This window comes from Octodon degus, unplaced genomic scaffold, assembly GCF_000260255.1.
Source record: "Octodon degus isolate 3935 unplaced genomic scaffold, OctDeg1.0 scaffold00185, whole genome shotgun sequence".
Classification (NCBI taxonomy): Eukaryota; Metazoa; Chordata; class Mammalia; order Rodentia; family Octodontidae; genus Octodon; species Octodon degus.
In genome coordinates, this window is record NW_004524761.1 from 3,560,612 (window position 1) to 3,574,803 (window position 14,192).

Below are 14,192 nucleotides of genomic sequence, written 5' to 3' on the forward strand. Positions count from 1 at the left end.
TTTTCTTTTCTTTTTTTGTGGTACTTGGGCTTGAACCCAGGACCTTGTGCTTGCCAGGCCAGTGCTTATTCTACTGAGCTGTCTCCCCAGCCCTAAAAGAAATCATCTTGAGCCACATATAAAATAGGAGCCAGGGTTTAGATCAGTGGCACATCACTTGCCTGGCAATTGTGAGGTTCTGAGTTTAATTCCCAGTACCCAAGAAAAGATAGTGAATATATATAACATAGTTAATATATAGTTCATGTATAATATATATAAAAACTTCCTTTATTTTTGAGACAGACTCTCACTGTGAAGTGCAAGATAACTTGAACTCATTATGCAGGCTGGCCTTGAACTCTCAGTGATCCCTCCTGAGTGTGGGGATTACAAGCGTGTGCCACCACACCTGTTTATTATAACATTAAAAAGGAAAAACCCCAGCAGGCAGAGGCTGGACACGCCTGGTGACTGACATGGTAGCTGCATAGTTCTACACATCTGGCCAACTAAGCAACCATATAAATTAAATGGGTATAGTTTATTGTAAGCCAAATCGTACCTCAGTAAAATTGATTTAAAGAAACAAAAATTAAAACCAAGTGGGTTGTACTTATGCTAACACATATCCAAAATAACTCACCAGACTTCATAATTACATTTTTATCACTCCTCCAAAACCATCAAAGCAGTACTTACATTTGCTTAAGTAATAAAGACCACGTTTTTTTTTTGGTCACAGTGGGGACTGAACTTGGGGCCTTCGCACTGAGCTACATCCCTTGCACTTCCTACCTTTTTCATTCTGAGACATAGTCTCATGAAGTTGCCCAAACTTACAATCCTCCTGCCTCAGCTTCCAAAGTGCTGGGACTACAGATGTGCCCTGGCAGGCCACCGCATTACCGATGGAGGCGATGGAGCAACGTGCAGGCTGGCTTTAAGATCTGAGCCTGCCCTACGACCCCTACCGAGGGAGTTCTGGAGAAGGTTCTCTCTGTGCAAGAGAATTAGGAGGCAGTCCTTCATAGAGATTACCTGCCCAGGGGTGGCCACGGAAGTGCACTTGGGTTCTGGGCAGCTGAGACACTGAACTTGGCCATCTTTGATCTGGATTTCAAAGTAGTCCTTCAGACACGCTTTACAGTACACATGCCTGCACTCCAGGAAGTGCATGCAGTCGCTACCCAGCTTCTCACAGAAACAGATATTGCACAGGAATAATTTACTATTGAAACATTTCATCTGCTGCGCTTGATCGAAGTCCAAGATTTCCTGGATTAGGCTTGACAATGATTCCACATCCTGCACAGCTCTCTCATCCACCACTTCCTCTTGGTCTTCTGCGTTGGATCCAACCGCTCCTCCAGAATCCGCCTCTGTGCTGGGGGAGGGCTGAGCTGTCCTCCACTGCACCTTGTTCTGAGCACCCATCTTGAGCTCAAAAGGAGAGACAATATTCAGATATGCTAAGGTCTCTTCTTTAAGAAACTGCATCCAGGCGAAGAGGACCACGCTGCCCCGGTGCTCTTCCCACAGGTTGTCTAAGTGCTTGCAGAGGGCAGAGAGCTAGGAAAAATCACACAAAGGCGCTGTGAGTTGGGAAAGATAAAGCTCCGAACTCCTCGTCTCCCTTTGAATCTTTGAGACTTGTAAAATTAGCCCCTCACACATCCTACTGTATCGTTCTAAACCACTACAAAACATGACTAACATCCTCACCAAAGGATTTATAAACTACTCAGCAACATAAACCACAGCACACAAATACCACAAAAGCAGGAGAAATGGTAAAACTCCGGAAGATCCAAAAATAACTGCATGGCAACTTGTGAACTGGATATTTTCTTTTTTGTATGTATGCATGCATTTATTTGAGACAGGGTCTCCCTAAGTAGTTTAGACTGGCCTTGAACTCACTATGTAGCCCAGACTGTCCTCAAACTCATGGCAATCCTACTGCCTGAGCCTCCTCAGTGCTGGGACTATAGGTGTGCACCACTGCACCCAGCTTGTTAGTTTGTTTTCGTATGTTTGCTCTATTGCTCATGTTGGAGAAAGAGATCTACTTCTTTCTTTCCTTTCTTTTGATTTTTTGAGACAGGATCTCACTATATACTTAATGCTGGACTTAAACTTGCAGCAATTCTCCTGCCTCAGCCTTCCCAGTGCTAGGATTATAGGTATGCACCACCATGCCTGACTGAGATCTGCTTCTAAAATGAATTCTGCCTCTTCCTACAGGAGTCCTAGCTCTGTAGGTACCCTAGAATACTTAGAAAACACCTCAGGGATGGGGGTGTAGCTCAGTGGTAAAACATTTGCTCACCATGCACGAGGAGGCCCTAGGTTTGCTCCTTAGTTCTATAAAAAACATTCACATGTATATACATACCCCCCCCAAAAAAATCAATAAAACCTAGGAAAGAAATATTTTCAGTAACTAGTGCCAGGAAAATTGGATATCCAATCCTTTATTTTCTATCAGCTGCAAACATCAATTCAAATTAAAGACTTAAATGTAAAACCTGAAACTATATAACTGTAGAAGGAAAATGCTCTGAGATGCTGGAACGGGCATGAACTTTTGGACAAGATTCCAAAACCACAGAAAACACGAGCAAACGGAAGCAAAAGGGACTGAATCAAATTTTAGAAGGCTTCTGCATGGCCAAAGAAGCAACACAGCTCAGACCCAACCTACAGAAAGAGAAAATATTTGCAAGGCATACATCTGACAAGCGGTTTGCTAACCAGACTTTCCAAGGAACTTCAAGACCTCAATAGTGAATAAATAAAGCACGGAAGCAAGAGGGGCCAGCGGTAAGCAAGTAGTAAGTAGTGTGTGGCTTAATGAGGACGTGCACAGCACCTTCCAGACCCTCATGCTTAGCCTTCCCAAGAGGGTGCGGTTCACAGACCTAAATGGACAGAACTCAAGACACACACACACACACCCCAGCAGCTACATGAAGACACAACGTTCAGCATCACTGACTGGAGTACGCCAATCGAAACCCACAGTGAGACATCAGCTCCATCCCGTAAAAGTGGCTATAATCAGAAACAAGTGCCAGCAAGGCAAGGATTCAGAGAAAAGGGAAGCTTCTACAGCACTGGTGAGAATGTAAGATGACTGTAGGGATTATGGAAAAAGAGTATAGCGGTTCCTCAAAAACTGAAAAATAGCTCTATAATATGATCCAGCCCTTCCAGTATGGGGTACATAGCAGAGAAAAAGAAATCACTAAGTCAGAGACATCCACACATCCATGCTTACTGCAGCAAGAGATGGAAACAAGTTAAGTCTATTTAAAGATGAATGGAGGGGCTGGAGAGATGGCTCAGTGGTCTAAAGCACCTACTTGGAACAAGCTTGGCAAAGCACAGGGACCGCGGTTCAATCCCCCAGCACCACATGCCAGCCAGCCCCGCCCACAGGTAGGCTGAACTGGCCACACACACAATAAATAAAATGTAAAAATAAATAAATAAAAATTAAAAAAAATAAAATAAAGGATTCTTCTTAAAAAAAAATAAAAAAAATAAAGATGAATGGAAAAAGTAGTATATAACACAGCAGAAAACTATTCAGCCATCAAAAAGGACAAAGTCCTGTCATTTACAGTGTAACATGGACAGAACTGATGAAAATCATGACATGCAGTGAAATGAGCTGCGCACAAAAAGATGGAATACCGCATCACATCACTCATGTTAATCTCACGGACATGTGAAGTAGAATTGTAATCGCCAGAAGCTGGGAAAAAAGAACAGTGGGAGGATGATCAGCAGGTACCCAGTTACACAGCAGAAAGTAGTTATGGCATGCTACTGCCCAGTAAGTGGCTACTGATAACAATAACGAACCGTCTACTTCAAAAAGTTGACAGAGAAAAAAAAAGTGTAAAAGGGCCGGGGAGATGGCTCAGTAGAATAAGTGCTTGCCTGGCAAGCACAAGCACAAGGTCCTGAGTTCAATCCCCAGTACCACAAAAAAAAAAAAAAAAAAGTTAAGAGATGACGGCCAGATGGCTCAGTGGACTAAAGCACCTGCTTAGGCAGATGCAGGGACTGGGTTTGATACCTGGCATGCTGTGCCAGCCTGCCCCTGGGGAATGCTCAGATGGAGACTGAGACTGGTGGCATATGCCTATAATCCCAACTCTTGGGAGGTTGAAAACAGGAGGATCACTATGAGTCCAATCTGTGCAGTGAGACCCTGTAGACACTGCACTAAATACATTTAAAAAAAAAGTTAAAAGAAAAAGATTTTGGGCCGGGGAGATGGCTCAGTAGAATAAACACTTCCCTGGCAAGTGCAAGGACCTGAGTTCAATCCCTGGATCCGCAAAAAAAAAAAAAAAAAAAAGAAAGAAAAGAAAAAGATTTTGAATGTTTTTATTGTAAAGAAATGATAACTGTAGGGGACAGGGAGATGGCTCAGTAGAATAAGTGCTTCCCTAGCAAGCGCAAGGGTCTGAGTTCAATCCTGGTTCCACCAAAAAGAAAAAAAAAAAAAGAAGAAAAAGAAATGATATGAGTATGCTTATAATGATCTAAATATCAGACAACATATACAGTACATGTACTAAAGCATCACATACTATGTACCCTATAGTTCAGGATACTCTTTGTTTTTTTTGTATTTTAGGACAGGGTCTACAGGGTCTCACTGTGCAGATCGGGCTCATAGTGATCCTCTTGTTTACAGCCTCCCAAGTGCTGGGATTACAGGCACATGCCATCATGCCCAGTCAGGGACAGGGCTGGCATGGCAGGCCCAGGGATCAAACTCCTGGCCCCTGTATCTGCCTAAGCAGGCACTTTAATCTGTTGAATTATTTGGCTGGCCCGTTACTCTTTGTTTTTATAAACTAAATTTTAAAATATTAAAACACTATCCAAATTTTAAAATTCGGGCCAGGGAGATGGCTCAGTAGAATAAGCACTTCCCTGGCAAGTGCAAGGGCCTGAGCTCAATCCCCTGTTCCACAAAAAGAAAATTAAATTCTTCCAACCCCATCAAAAAGCCAACTCATCTGAAGGAATCACTAGCAGAATTCAACCTCAGAGTTCTTGTTTTTCAGATATGCAAGCTATTTTTTCATCACACAATGTGGGCTGAAGTCAGATCCTGATCAATATGGCGGAAGCAGACTGACCTTGAATCTAAACATAATTACAAACCCTGCGCGTAGCTTGGCCACCAAGCAGAAAGGTCACAGTTCCTAAAGTGACCCAAGTTAAACTATTTTGACATTTGCTCTTTAAGAGTGGCCTATTCAACAGGGCGTCATGATGTGTGCCTCAAAGACCAAAAGTTCAAGCCCAGCCTGGGCAATTTAGCAAGATCTTGTCTCAAAATCTGAAATAAAGGGGAGGTTTAACTCAGTGCAAAAACCTAAACTTTAATACCCAGTACCACAAAAAAATAAATGAGTGAACAATATAAATAGGTCTCTTAGATTTGAAAGGCAAATGTAAGAGGATTTTTCCATTAGAAATGTAGAATATTTGTAACAGAGCTCAGGAATTATAAGCTGCTTTTCTGTTTTGGGTAAACAACCAAAAATAAGTCTTCCAGATGGCAAAGAAATTTGTAAATTTAAATAACAAGTGAAAAAAGACATCTTCTATCCTTTGCTCTGCACAATGCTACCAACTAAGCCCTGCACAGGTGCTAACCCAGACTTAGTAACATGATTAAACAAGTGCTTTTTTCACATTTGTTTACAGAGGCATCTATCTACCACACATGTGAGAAACCTGCGAAAATCTGTAAAATGTAACAAATACTTCAGAGAGAATGTTTGTGTGCCACATGAACTACCAGGTCCAATGAAGAAGCCGCTCTCCTCCAGTCCCTTCTGCAGCCTCTTCTCAGGAGGCAGCAGGGATGCACACAAATGTTAAAGGGGGAGGGGCGTGGGGCCAGGGAGACGGCTCAGTGGAATGAGCACCTCGCTGGCAAGCGCAAGGGCCTGAGTTCAATCCCTGGTCCCCCCCCCCAAAGGGGGGGCAGACACAGAAGACAGCAAGAGAGACCCTGCGTGTGTGTGTACACTGAGGAGGAGCAATGGCAAATCCAGAAGACCCAGTCCACATCCTAATCCCATCCACCACCCCAATTCAGGGAATGGCAGGTCCGTTCAGTCTCACTGGCAGTGGGGGCAATTCACAACACCAAGGAGTCGAGACGCAGTAACAAAAAAAAAAAAAAGGGAAAAAACATAAAAGAAATTAAGATGTCAATTCTGTGCATATTTGATGAATAATTCTAATAATTTTAGCTGTAAAACATAAAATATTGGACAACCCTCTTCCTCCATATAAACCCCCAAAAGGCAGCATTAAGTAGATTCTAGAGTCTGAAACTCTACCCCCATAACCAACTAATCTGACCTGTGTTTGCTGCTTACACACATATGGTAAAACACCAAGAGCTCTCAGAGAAATGGGACTACAAACATCTAAATACTTTCCTAACTGTCAGTGACCTAACTATGAAACAGTCTCAGCAGGATGCATTGAGCACACCTGCAACGCCAGCTACCTGGGAGGCCAGGACACAAATTCAAGGCCAGCCTGGGCACATTTGTGAAACCCTGTCTCAAAATTTTAAAAAAACTCAGCGATGGAATACTTGGCTAGCACATCTGAGGTCCCTGGCTAAATTCCCAATTCTAGCAAAAAAAGAGAAGGAAACTCCCTACAGTCTTGATATTCCTGGGCGAGTAATGAACTATCCTGTACCCGTTAGCAGAAATACCACAATGTAAAGCAATATTCCTTTTTATTCTACATGTATTATCTGTGAAGTTCTTCTAAAACATAATCTCAATTATGAAAAAACATGCTCCTTTAAAAGGTCAGTGAGTGAGGGAATAAAAATTATATGGATTAGTAATGAGCTATTCCTTGAGGTCAGTCACTCAAGACAACTTCTGTCTTAGTACACTTAGCCTATCAATCTTCATGACTTCTAGAAAAGTAGCTGCTATCGATCCATTACATACCAGAATACTTCCCATTAGCTTCAAGTCCTATTTATGTCTCAATCAAGAGCTGAAGTTGAAGAGACAGCTGAAGGCTCCAAGTATGAACAGGGAGATAGAAATGCTACACATAACTCTGATTTGACCAGAATGCGTTATACATATTTGTGGAAATCACACTGTACTGCATAAGTACTCACAATTATTATACACTATTAAAAAATGGTTGGGCCGGGGAGATGGCTCAGTGGAATAAGCACTTCCCAGGCAAATGCAAGGGCCTGAGTTCAATCCCTGGTTCTGCCAAAAAAAAAAAAAAAAAAAAAAAGGTTGAGGGTCTTATGAGAACTTAATACATAATCTAGAGGTACATAACCTAAGGGAGAATGAAGGCCAGAATTTTTTTTGTTTTAAAGACAGTCTCAATATGCAGTTCAAGCTGGCCTTGTGCTCATTATGCAGCCTGGTCTGGCCTTGAACTTGCAGTGACCCTCCTGCCTCTGCCTCCTGAGTACTAGAGTTGTAAGTGTGTACCACCACATCCAGCTGAAGGTCACAAATCTTAATGAAATATCTGTAAGAACTGCACACACCTCTGTGTCCATTTAATTCTAAGTGACAAAAATCAACAGTTGTTACTAATAGGAGGGATTTTTATGGAGAAAAGTATGTCTACTTACTCATGAAATCTGTTTTTCATTGCTACATTAGCTCAATTTCGAGTCCTCATTACAATAAAATCGCTTATTTAACAAATGGATAAGAAACCAAAGGGAAAAAGTACCAACGTCTAAGGAAAATGAGGAAGATCTCAGTCTCCATTACAATAGAGATTAAATGGGAAAATAAATAGTAAGACAAGAAACAATATACTTGATTGAAAATTACTCCTCTTACAATTCATAGGTCAATCATGATGATTAATCACTCAGTTACTGCCATTCCTTTTATATCAACAAACATTTCCAATTCATTAACATTAGGATTCATGAAGGGAAAAAAATTACAAAATCAAAGTCATTTGTTTTTCATGCAGCAAACTCAAGATCATCAGGGTAGTCTTCAATTAGAGATGATTTTGTAAGTTTCTAAAAATGGATAGGAGAAATTAAGTTTTGGGTCTACCTGAGTTGGTGACAGCCATTTGCCACTAAGTGTGAATGAAGGTGGGGAGGAGGATGGATAATCTGGTGGAAGTTCAAAGTTCAGCACAAGTGGAGGCAGAAAGCAAATGGTGTATTCAAAGCCACTATTCTGGAGACACTCATTTGAATTGCCTGAACCGAAAACAAAAATGAGAAAGGAGCAGTTGGTCAACACTTGAGTGTCCATTACTGGTGAGCAAAGCTCTCAAAAAAAAAACTTAATGCTTTAGTTGAGGGGATAGAATCCTCCCCCAAAGCACCTTCTAATCCCTGATTTTAACTTCATAGCCACCACCTTAAGAAAAAAAAATCTAATCTTGGAAAAATCTACATGGCACCATGAAATGTATGAAGACGCACATGTATTCTACTATAACTTTCCCAGTACAACTTCTGACACTAATGATTAATATAAAAATGTTTCTTTCATTTTTGGCTTACAGTAGGTGATTAAATGACAGCCTAGAAAAAAGAACATTTATCTCTATCTAACAACCAAGTGTAACTTACTTTGACCAGCATGTGCCAACTACCCATGAATCATAGCGAGGGATATTTCTGCCAGCACAATCTCAGGTGTGAGGACAAGATACAGTACACACTACCACATTCAGCTTCATTGAAAATGATTATGTGTTCTTTACTCAATGACTAGAGTAGAAACATCATGAAAAAGGGTCAACGTCTTCTGTGAATGTACCAAGAGAGTTTTGTTTCTACTGAAGCAAAAGGTCACAGAGTAACATGTGCCACTTGTTTATGGCAGTTGAAATGATTCTAGAAATCAAATAGCATTAACCACCACCACCGTACAATCCAAGTGTTTTCACAGATGTGTTTCACTTTCTCATTGATTATCCTCTTAACTATAGATGACTCCTGGCTGATAAACTCCAACTAGTAGACAGTATGCACAAAATATGCAGGAAATCCAGGTGTGGCAGTGCCTATAATCCCAGCACTCAGGAGGCCAAGGCAGGAGGACTGCCACAAGTTCAAGGCCAGACTGGGCTCTGTAGGGAGATTAAGGCCAGCCTGAACTATACAACAAGACCCTGTCTCAAAAAAAAAGGGGGGGGGGGATACCCCAATTCAGTTGTTAAAAAGGTGGACGTAAACTACACACTATTTTACTCTCATTCTATTAAGAAAAAAATGGACAAAGTTTGCAATAACATCATCTATCACTAATGCCTATAAACTCAAAATGGCACAGTTTAGAGTACACTAAAAAGCTGTAAATATTCATTAAGGAAAAATCTAGGTAGGTGCATATTATCAACTGACCTCTCACAAATATCTTGAAATTCTGTGGCAAATCCAAATAGATCCTAGTTTCTCCACCTTGGACAGATTCTGCTTTTCTAAATTCATCCCCATCATAAATACTCGCCAGGGCCAGCAATTCATCCTCCTGAGCTTCTCGGTCTTCTGACGACATTTACTTTTCTGAGGAATTGAAAATAATCATTTGAATCAGTTAAGAGTAGAAAAATGCAATGTTGGGGCAAGTTCAATGGTACATAAAGCAAATGTTCCGCACTAACAACTACAAGAGATTAACGACCTCAAGTTTCTGCTAAACTGAAACCAACAGCTGTGCCTACCATGCTATCAGTTTTGCAGGAAAGATGGTCTTTTTCAAAAATGGGTGGTTGATGTGCTTTTATTTGCTGATTTTATCAGGTATTATGACTGATTTAAGAAAAAGTACAATTTTAAAAAAACTTTAGGGAGGACAAATCACAAACTATTTTAGGGCTGGTCAGATAGCTCAGAGAACTAAAGTGCCTGCTTAGGCAGAGTGCAGGGGCAGGGGTTCAATCTCTGGCATGCCGCACCATGCAGTGCTCCCCGTTCCCCACCCCTGCGTGTGCTGAGAATTCTATTGAGACTGGGCGTGGTGGCACGCACCTGCAATCCCAGCACTTGGGAGGCTGAAAACAGGAGAATCACTACAAGTCTGATCTGTGTAGTGAGACCCTGTAGACCCTGTCCTAAATACAGAAGAAGGGGCCAGGGAGATGGCTCAGTAGAATAAGCACTTGACTGGCAAACGCAAGGATCTGAGTTCAATCCCCGGTTCCGCAAAAAAAAAAAAAAAATTTGAAAGAACACCAGATTTTTGTCAAATTTACAAGGCCATTAATTTTGTTTTTTTTTTTTTTTTTTTTTTTTTTTTTTTTTTTTTTTCAGAACCAGGGATTGAACTCAGATCCTTGCAATTGCCAGTCAAGCACTTATTCTACTGAGCCATTTCCCCGGCCCAAGGCCATTAATTTTAAGTTACCATTCTTTTAGGTAACATTAACAATCAAAATATCCTATAATTAAAGCATAAATCAATGCTTTTTCAATTGTGATGATTGAAAGACACAGGAAATATACAATGAAAATCCATAAAATCAGTATTAAAAATTATCATTCTTAATTAAAATGTTGGGCATAATTGTAGTTGCTCCCCTCTCAACGACACTCTTTGAAGAAAAAAAAATTGAAATGTACAAAACCAAAAGGTTAGGCTATAACAGTTTTCTCATTATAAAACTTAACATAAAAGTTAAACAAATCCAGTGCAAATCATTCCCTGTTCTAAAAGCTATCTTTCCCCACAAAGTCAACAACCCCCCTCAGGCTGCATCCTGAGGCGCAGGGACATGCTCCACTTGAGGTCAGTTAGCACCTGTTAATAGCAACCGGAAGGAGACAGTATCAGCGCTGCAGTCTGTGCTTCAGTGCTCTTTGTAATCTGTGCAAAGCCCATTCATTCTCCAGCGGGTGGAGCTGAGACTGCTGAAGCTGGGTAGGACGCCAAGATGCGGGGCTCATGTTAGATCCACGACCCAAATTCTGCCATCTGCAAAAAAGCAGTGTGAAGGATGTGTCAGAAATATGAAATTTAAATTCCAAGTTTCCATTATCGCCATGTAAGTCAAACTCATTCTAACATACAGCCAATCCTTATCTACAGTCGCATATGGGCCTTACTCTCCTACAACAGAATGCATTATGTGGTTAAGGGGGCGCACAGCATGTTCCCTGCCCGCCAGGGGCCTTATCTGACTGCCCTCAGGCTGGGGAGGAACACCACAGGCACAGGACACTACACCCCACAACAAACATGCTCAGTTCGGTGGGGCTTATTTTTTCTCTTTTCCTTCTTAGATTGTTTCATCGCTCATGTGCCTCCAGTTTTTTCTCTATCGCGCCCATGAATTAACATTTGCAGAGATAGATTAACTTTGATAGGAAATTTATCTTTTTCCTTCTCTCCCTTTTTTGGTAGTGCTAGGGATTGAACCCAGGGCCTCATACACATCCCCAGAAACAAAACAAGAACACTCACTTTTTTAAAAAAATGTATTTGGTTGGTATACAGTCTCACTACACAGCCTAGACTCATAATGATCCTCCTGTTTTCAGCATCCCAAGCGCTAAGATTTATAGGTGTGTGCCAGACTCTGGCCAGCATGCCGGGGATCGAACTGCTGTCCCTAAACTTGCCTCAATTTGCATAAGCAGGCGCTTTAGTACGCTGAGCTATCTCACTGGCCCACACACATACTTTTTAAGTTTATGAAAAACACAAACCTTGAGTTTTATTCTAATGTTTTAGAGAGCTGGGAGGATGGCTCAGTAGAATAATAGCTTGCCTGGCAAGCACAAGAGCCTGAGTTCAATCCCTGGTTCCACCAACAAACAAACAAACAAACAAACAAAACCCTGTGACACTAAATGTTTTTGAGGGGCTGGTGAGATGGTTCAGTGGTCTAAAGCACCTACTTAGAACAAGCTAAGCCAAGCAAAGAACAGGGACCTCGGTTCAATCCCCCAGCACCACATGCCAGCCCGCCCGCCCCCTGGTGGACTGAACTGGCCACACACAAAATAAATAAATAAATAAGTAAATAAATAAATAAATATTTAAAAAAAATAAATAAATAAATGTTTTTGAACTAGACTTCTGTTGTTTCACTTCTCTGAGACAGCATCTCACCATGTAGTTCAGGCTGGCCTTGAATTCACTAATGTAACCCAGGCTGGCCTAGAATTTGGGTGATTGTCCTGCCTCAGGCTCCCAAATGCTGGGATTACAGGCATGCACTGCCACCATATCCATCTACACCCAGACTTCGAAACTAGGGTTCATGAAGCAGGGGACGTGTGACTCATATATAGGTTATGCAAAGTCTCACAAATATCTTAAAATTAAATGAAAATATTATATGAAACCATAACATTTAAATTAGATTCTCAAATATATGACTCTATGATATTCAAAATCAATTTACAGGTCCGGGGAGATGGCTCAGTAGAATAAGTGTTTGCCAGGCAAGCGCAAGGGCCTGAGTTCAATCCCCAGTTCTGCCACAATAAAAAAAAAAATCAATTTCCGTTCACGAGCACCTCCTTGTACTGTATTAGGTCCTCTCATATTCATTACCTTACCTTGGTCCTCAACAGTTCTACCAGGTGGTAGCATGTGGTGATAACAGGATTACAATTTTTGCATCTCTTAAAAACAATTATAGGGCTGGTGAGATGGCTCAGTGGTCTAGGGCACCTACTTAGAACAAGCTCAGCAAAGCACAGGGACCACGGTTCAATCCCCCAGAACCACATGCCAGCCAGCCCCGCCCCCTGGTGGGCTGAGCTGGCCCCCCACACACACGTAAATAAAAATATTTTTTAAAAAATTAAAAAAAAATTATACAGAGTATAAGAGATGAATTTGTAGAATTTATGGTTTTAGATCAGCCGCCTCTATCTTGTTGCATATTAGGGTCTCCTGAGGTTTTTTAAAACCTCAACTCCCAGGCCACACCCCGGGCAATTAAGTCAGCCCTGCAGTTTTCAGGGTTCACAGGTGGGGCAGGGCTGAGAGCCTGTACTCAAAACAGTTTCTCCTTAGCAGTTCCTCACCATGGCAGCCCAAGGAGTGACCTAGCGTTTATTTCTGTAGGCCAAGGTCCATTTCTTTCTGACTCAACCCATGCCGTCTCTGGAGCCCACCTCCAATGCTCTTAGTACTCAGCACTTTCTCTCTCTCTCTCTCTCTCTCTCTCTCTCTCTCTCTCTTTTTCTCTAAAACTCCCAAGCGATGGGATTACAGGTGCACCACCATGCCCAGTCTCAATCACCACAGCTGGAGGGGGGGGCTTGGGGGGGCCGCAGGGACGGCACGGCTTGGTACTCAGCACTTTTCAATTCGACATGTCTTTAAAAATAAAATCCGGCCACACTCTTCCTTCCACACATTGCATTACAGTAGTTCATAAACATACACGTCCTTTCCTACTAACCTGCATTAATCGCTCAGACAAGGACCAAGTGTCCACTGTGTGTCATTCTTAGGTAGCAGTGAGATGTACGAAACACTGGAAAAACTGTAACGAACTGTGGTGAAATTCCAGCGCGCTGGAATGGAGGACCCGGAGCAGAGGGTTGTGGGAGCAACTAGAAAGAGAATGTTGTGTCAGACAAGAACAGTAACAATAGTAACAACTGCTGAGCTCTTAACTGTTGTCTGCCTTGGTGTTAAGCACTTTTTTTTTTTTTTTTTTTAATGTATTAACCGCTGCTACATTCCTGCAACCGTATGAAACAGGTTGTATCCATTACGTAAATAAGAAAATGAGTTTAGGACCCCCTTCTGGCTCAAGGTCACACAGTTAAAATGTAACCAAATCTGGATTTGCAACACCCGGTCTCTAACATGAGCCAAGAGTGAACTCGGGCATCCTCCGGCAGCGATCCGGTTGAACGTTAGCTTCCGCAGGAGGGCAGCCCCGCCTCCGTCGGGGCCTGGAGGCTCTTCCTGGCTCTTCCAGGCCTCGCCGTGCGGGCTCGGGGCCTGCGCTGGACCCGGTCGGGCATGGGCTCGCCGCGTCCGGTTCACTGCGGGCCGCCGGCGAGCAGTGCTGCTTGTGCGGGTCACCAAACACCGGCCCGCCTGGGGACAGAGGCGCTGCGCGGCCGGGGAAGGGGCGGCCCGGCCCGGCGTCCCCAAGCCACGGGGCCTGGCCCGCCCTCTCCCTCCAGAGCCGCGGGCAACCCGGCGGGCCGA

At 42.5% G+C, this 14,192-nt stretch overlaps 1 protein-coding gene across 3 annotated transcripts in view; it reads right to left on the bottom strand.

Annotated features, from left to right (window-relative positions):
* Rnf14 (ring finger protein 14) overlaps nucleotides 1-13,581 on the bottom strand; it is a 28,948-nt gene extending 15,367 nt beyond the window's left edge. The window contains exons 1-5 of one of the 3 annotated variants that reach the window (XM_004643851.2): nucleotides 13,429-13,579; nucleotides 10,809-10,982; nucleotides 9,413-9,574; nucleotides 8,106-8,257; nucleotides 1,021-1,551 (exon numbers count right to left, since the gene is read on the bottom strand). In XM_004643851.2, coding sequence (XP_004643908.1) covers nucleotides 1,021-1,551; nucleotides 8,106-8,257; nucleotides 9,413-9,566 — 837 coding nt within the window. In that variant the 5' untranslated portion in view covers nucleotides 9,567-9,574; nucleotides 10,809-10,982; nucleotides 13,429-13,579. Of the gene's footprint in view, nucleotides 1-1,020; nucleotides 1,552-8,105; nucleotides 8,258-9,412; nucleotides 9,575-10,808; nucleotides 10,983-13,428 lie in introns of those variants that run through there. The other 2 variants (XM_023704057.1, XM_023704058.1) reach the window with 2 other exon arrangements.
* Nucleotides 13,582-14,192: the final 611 nt, after the last annotated feature.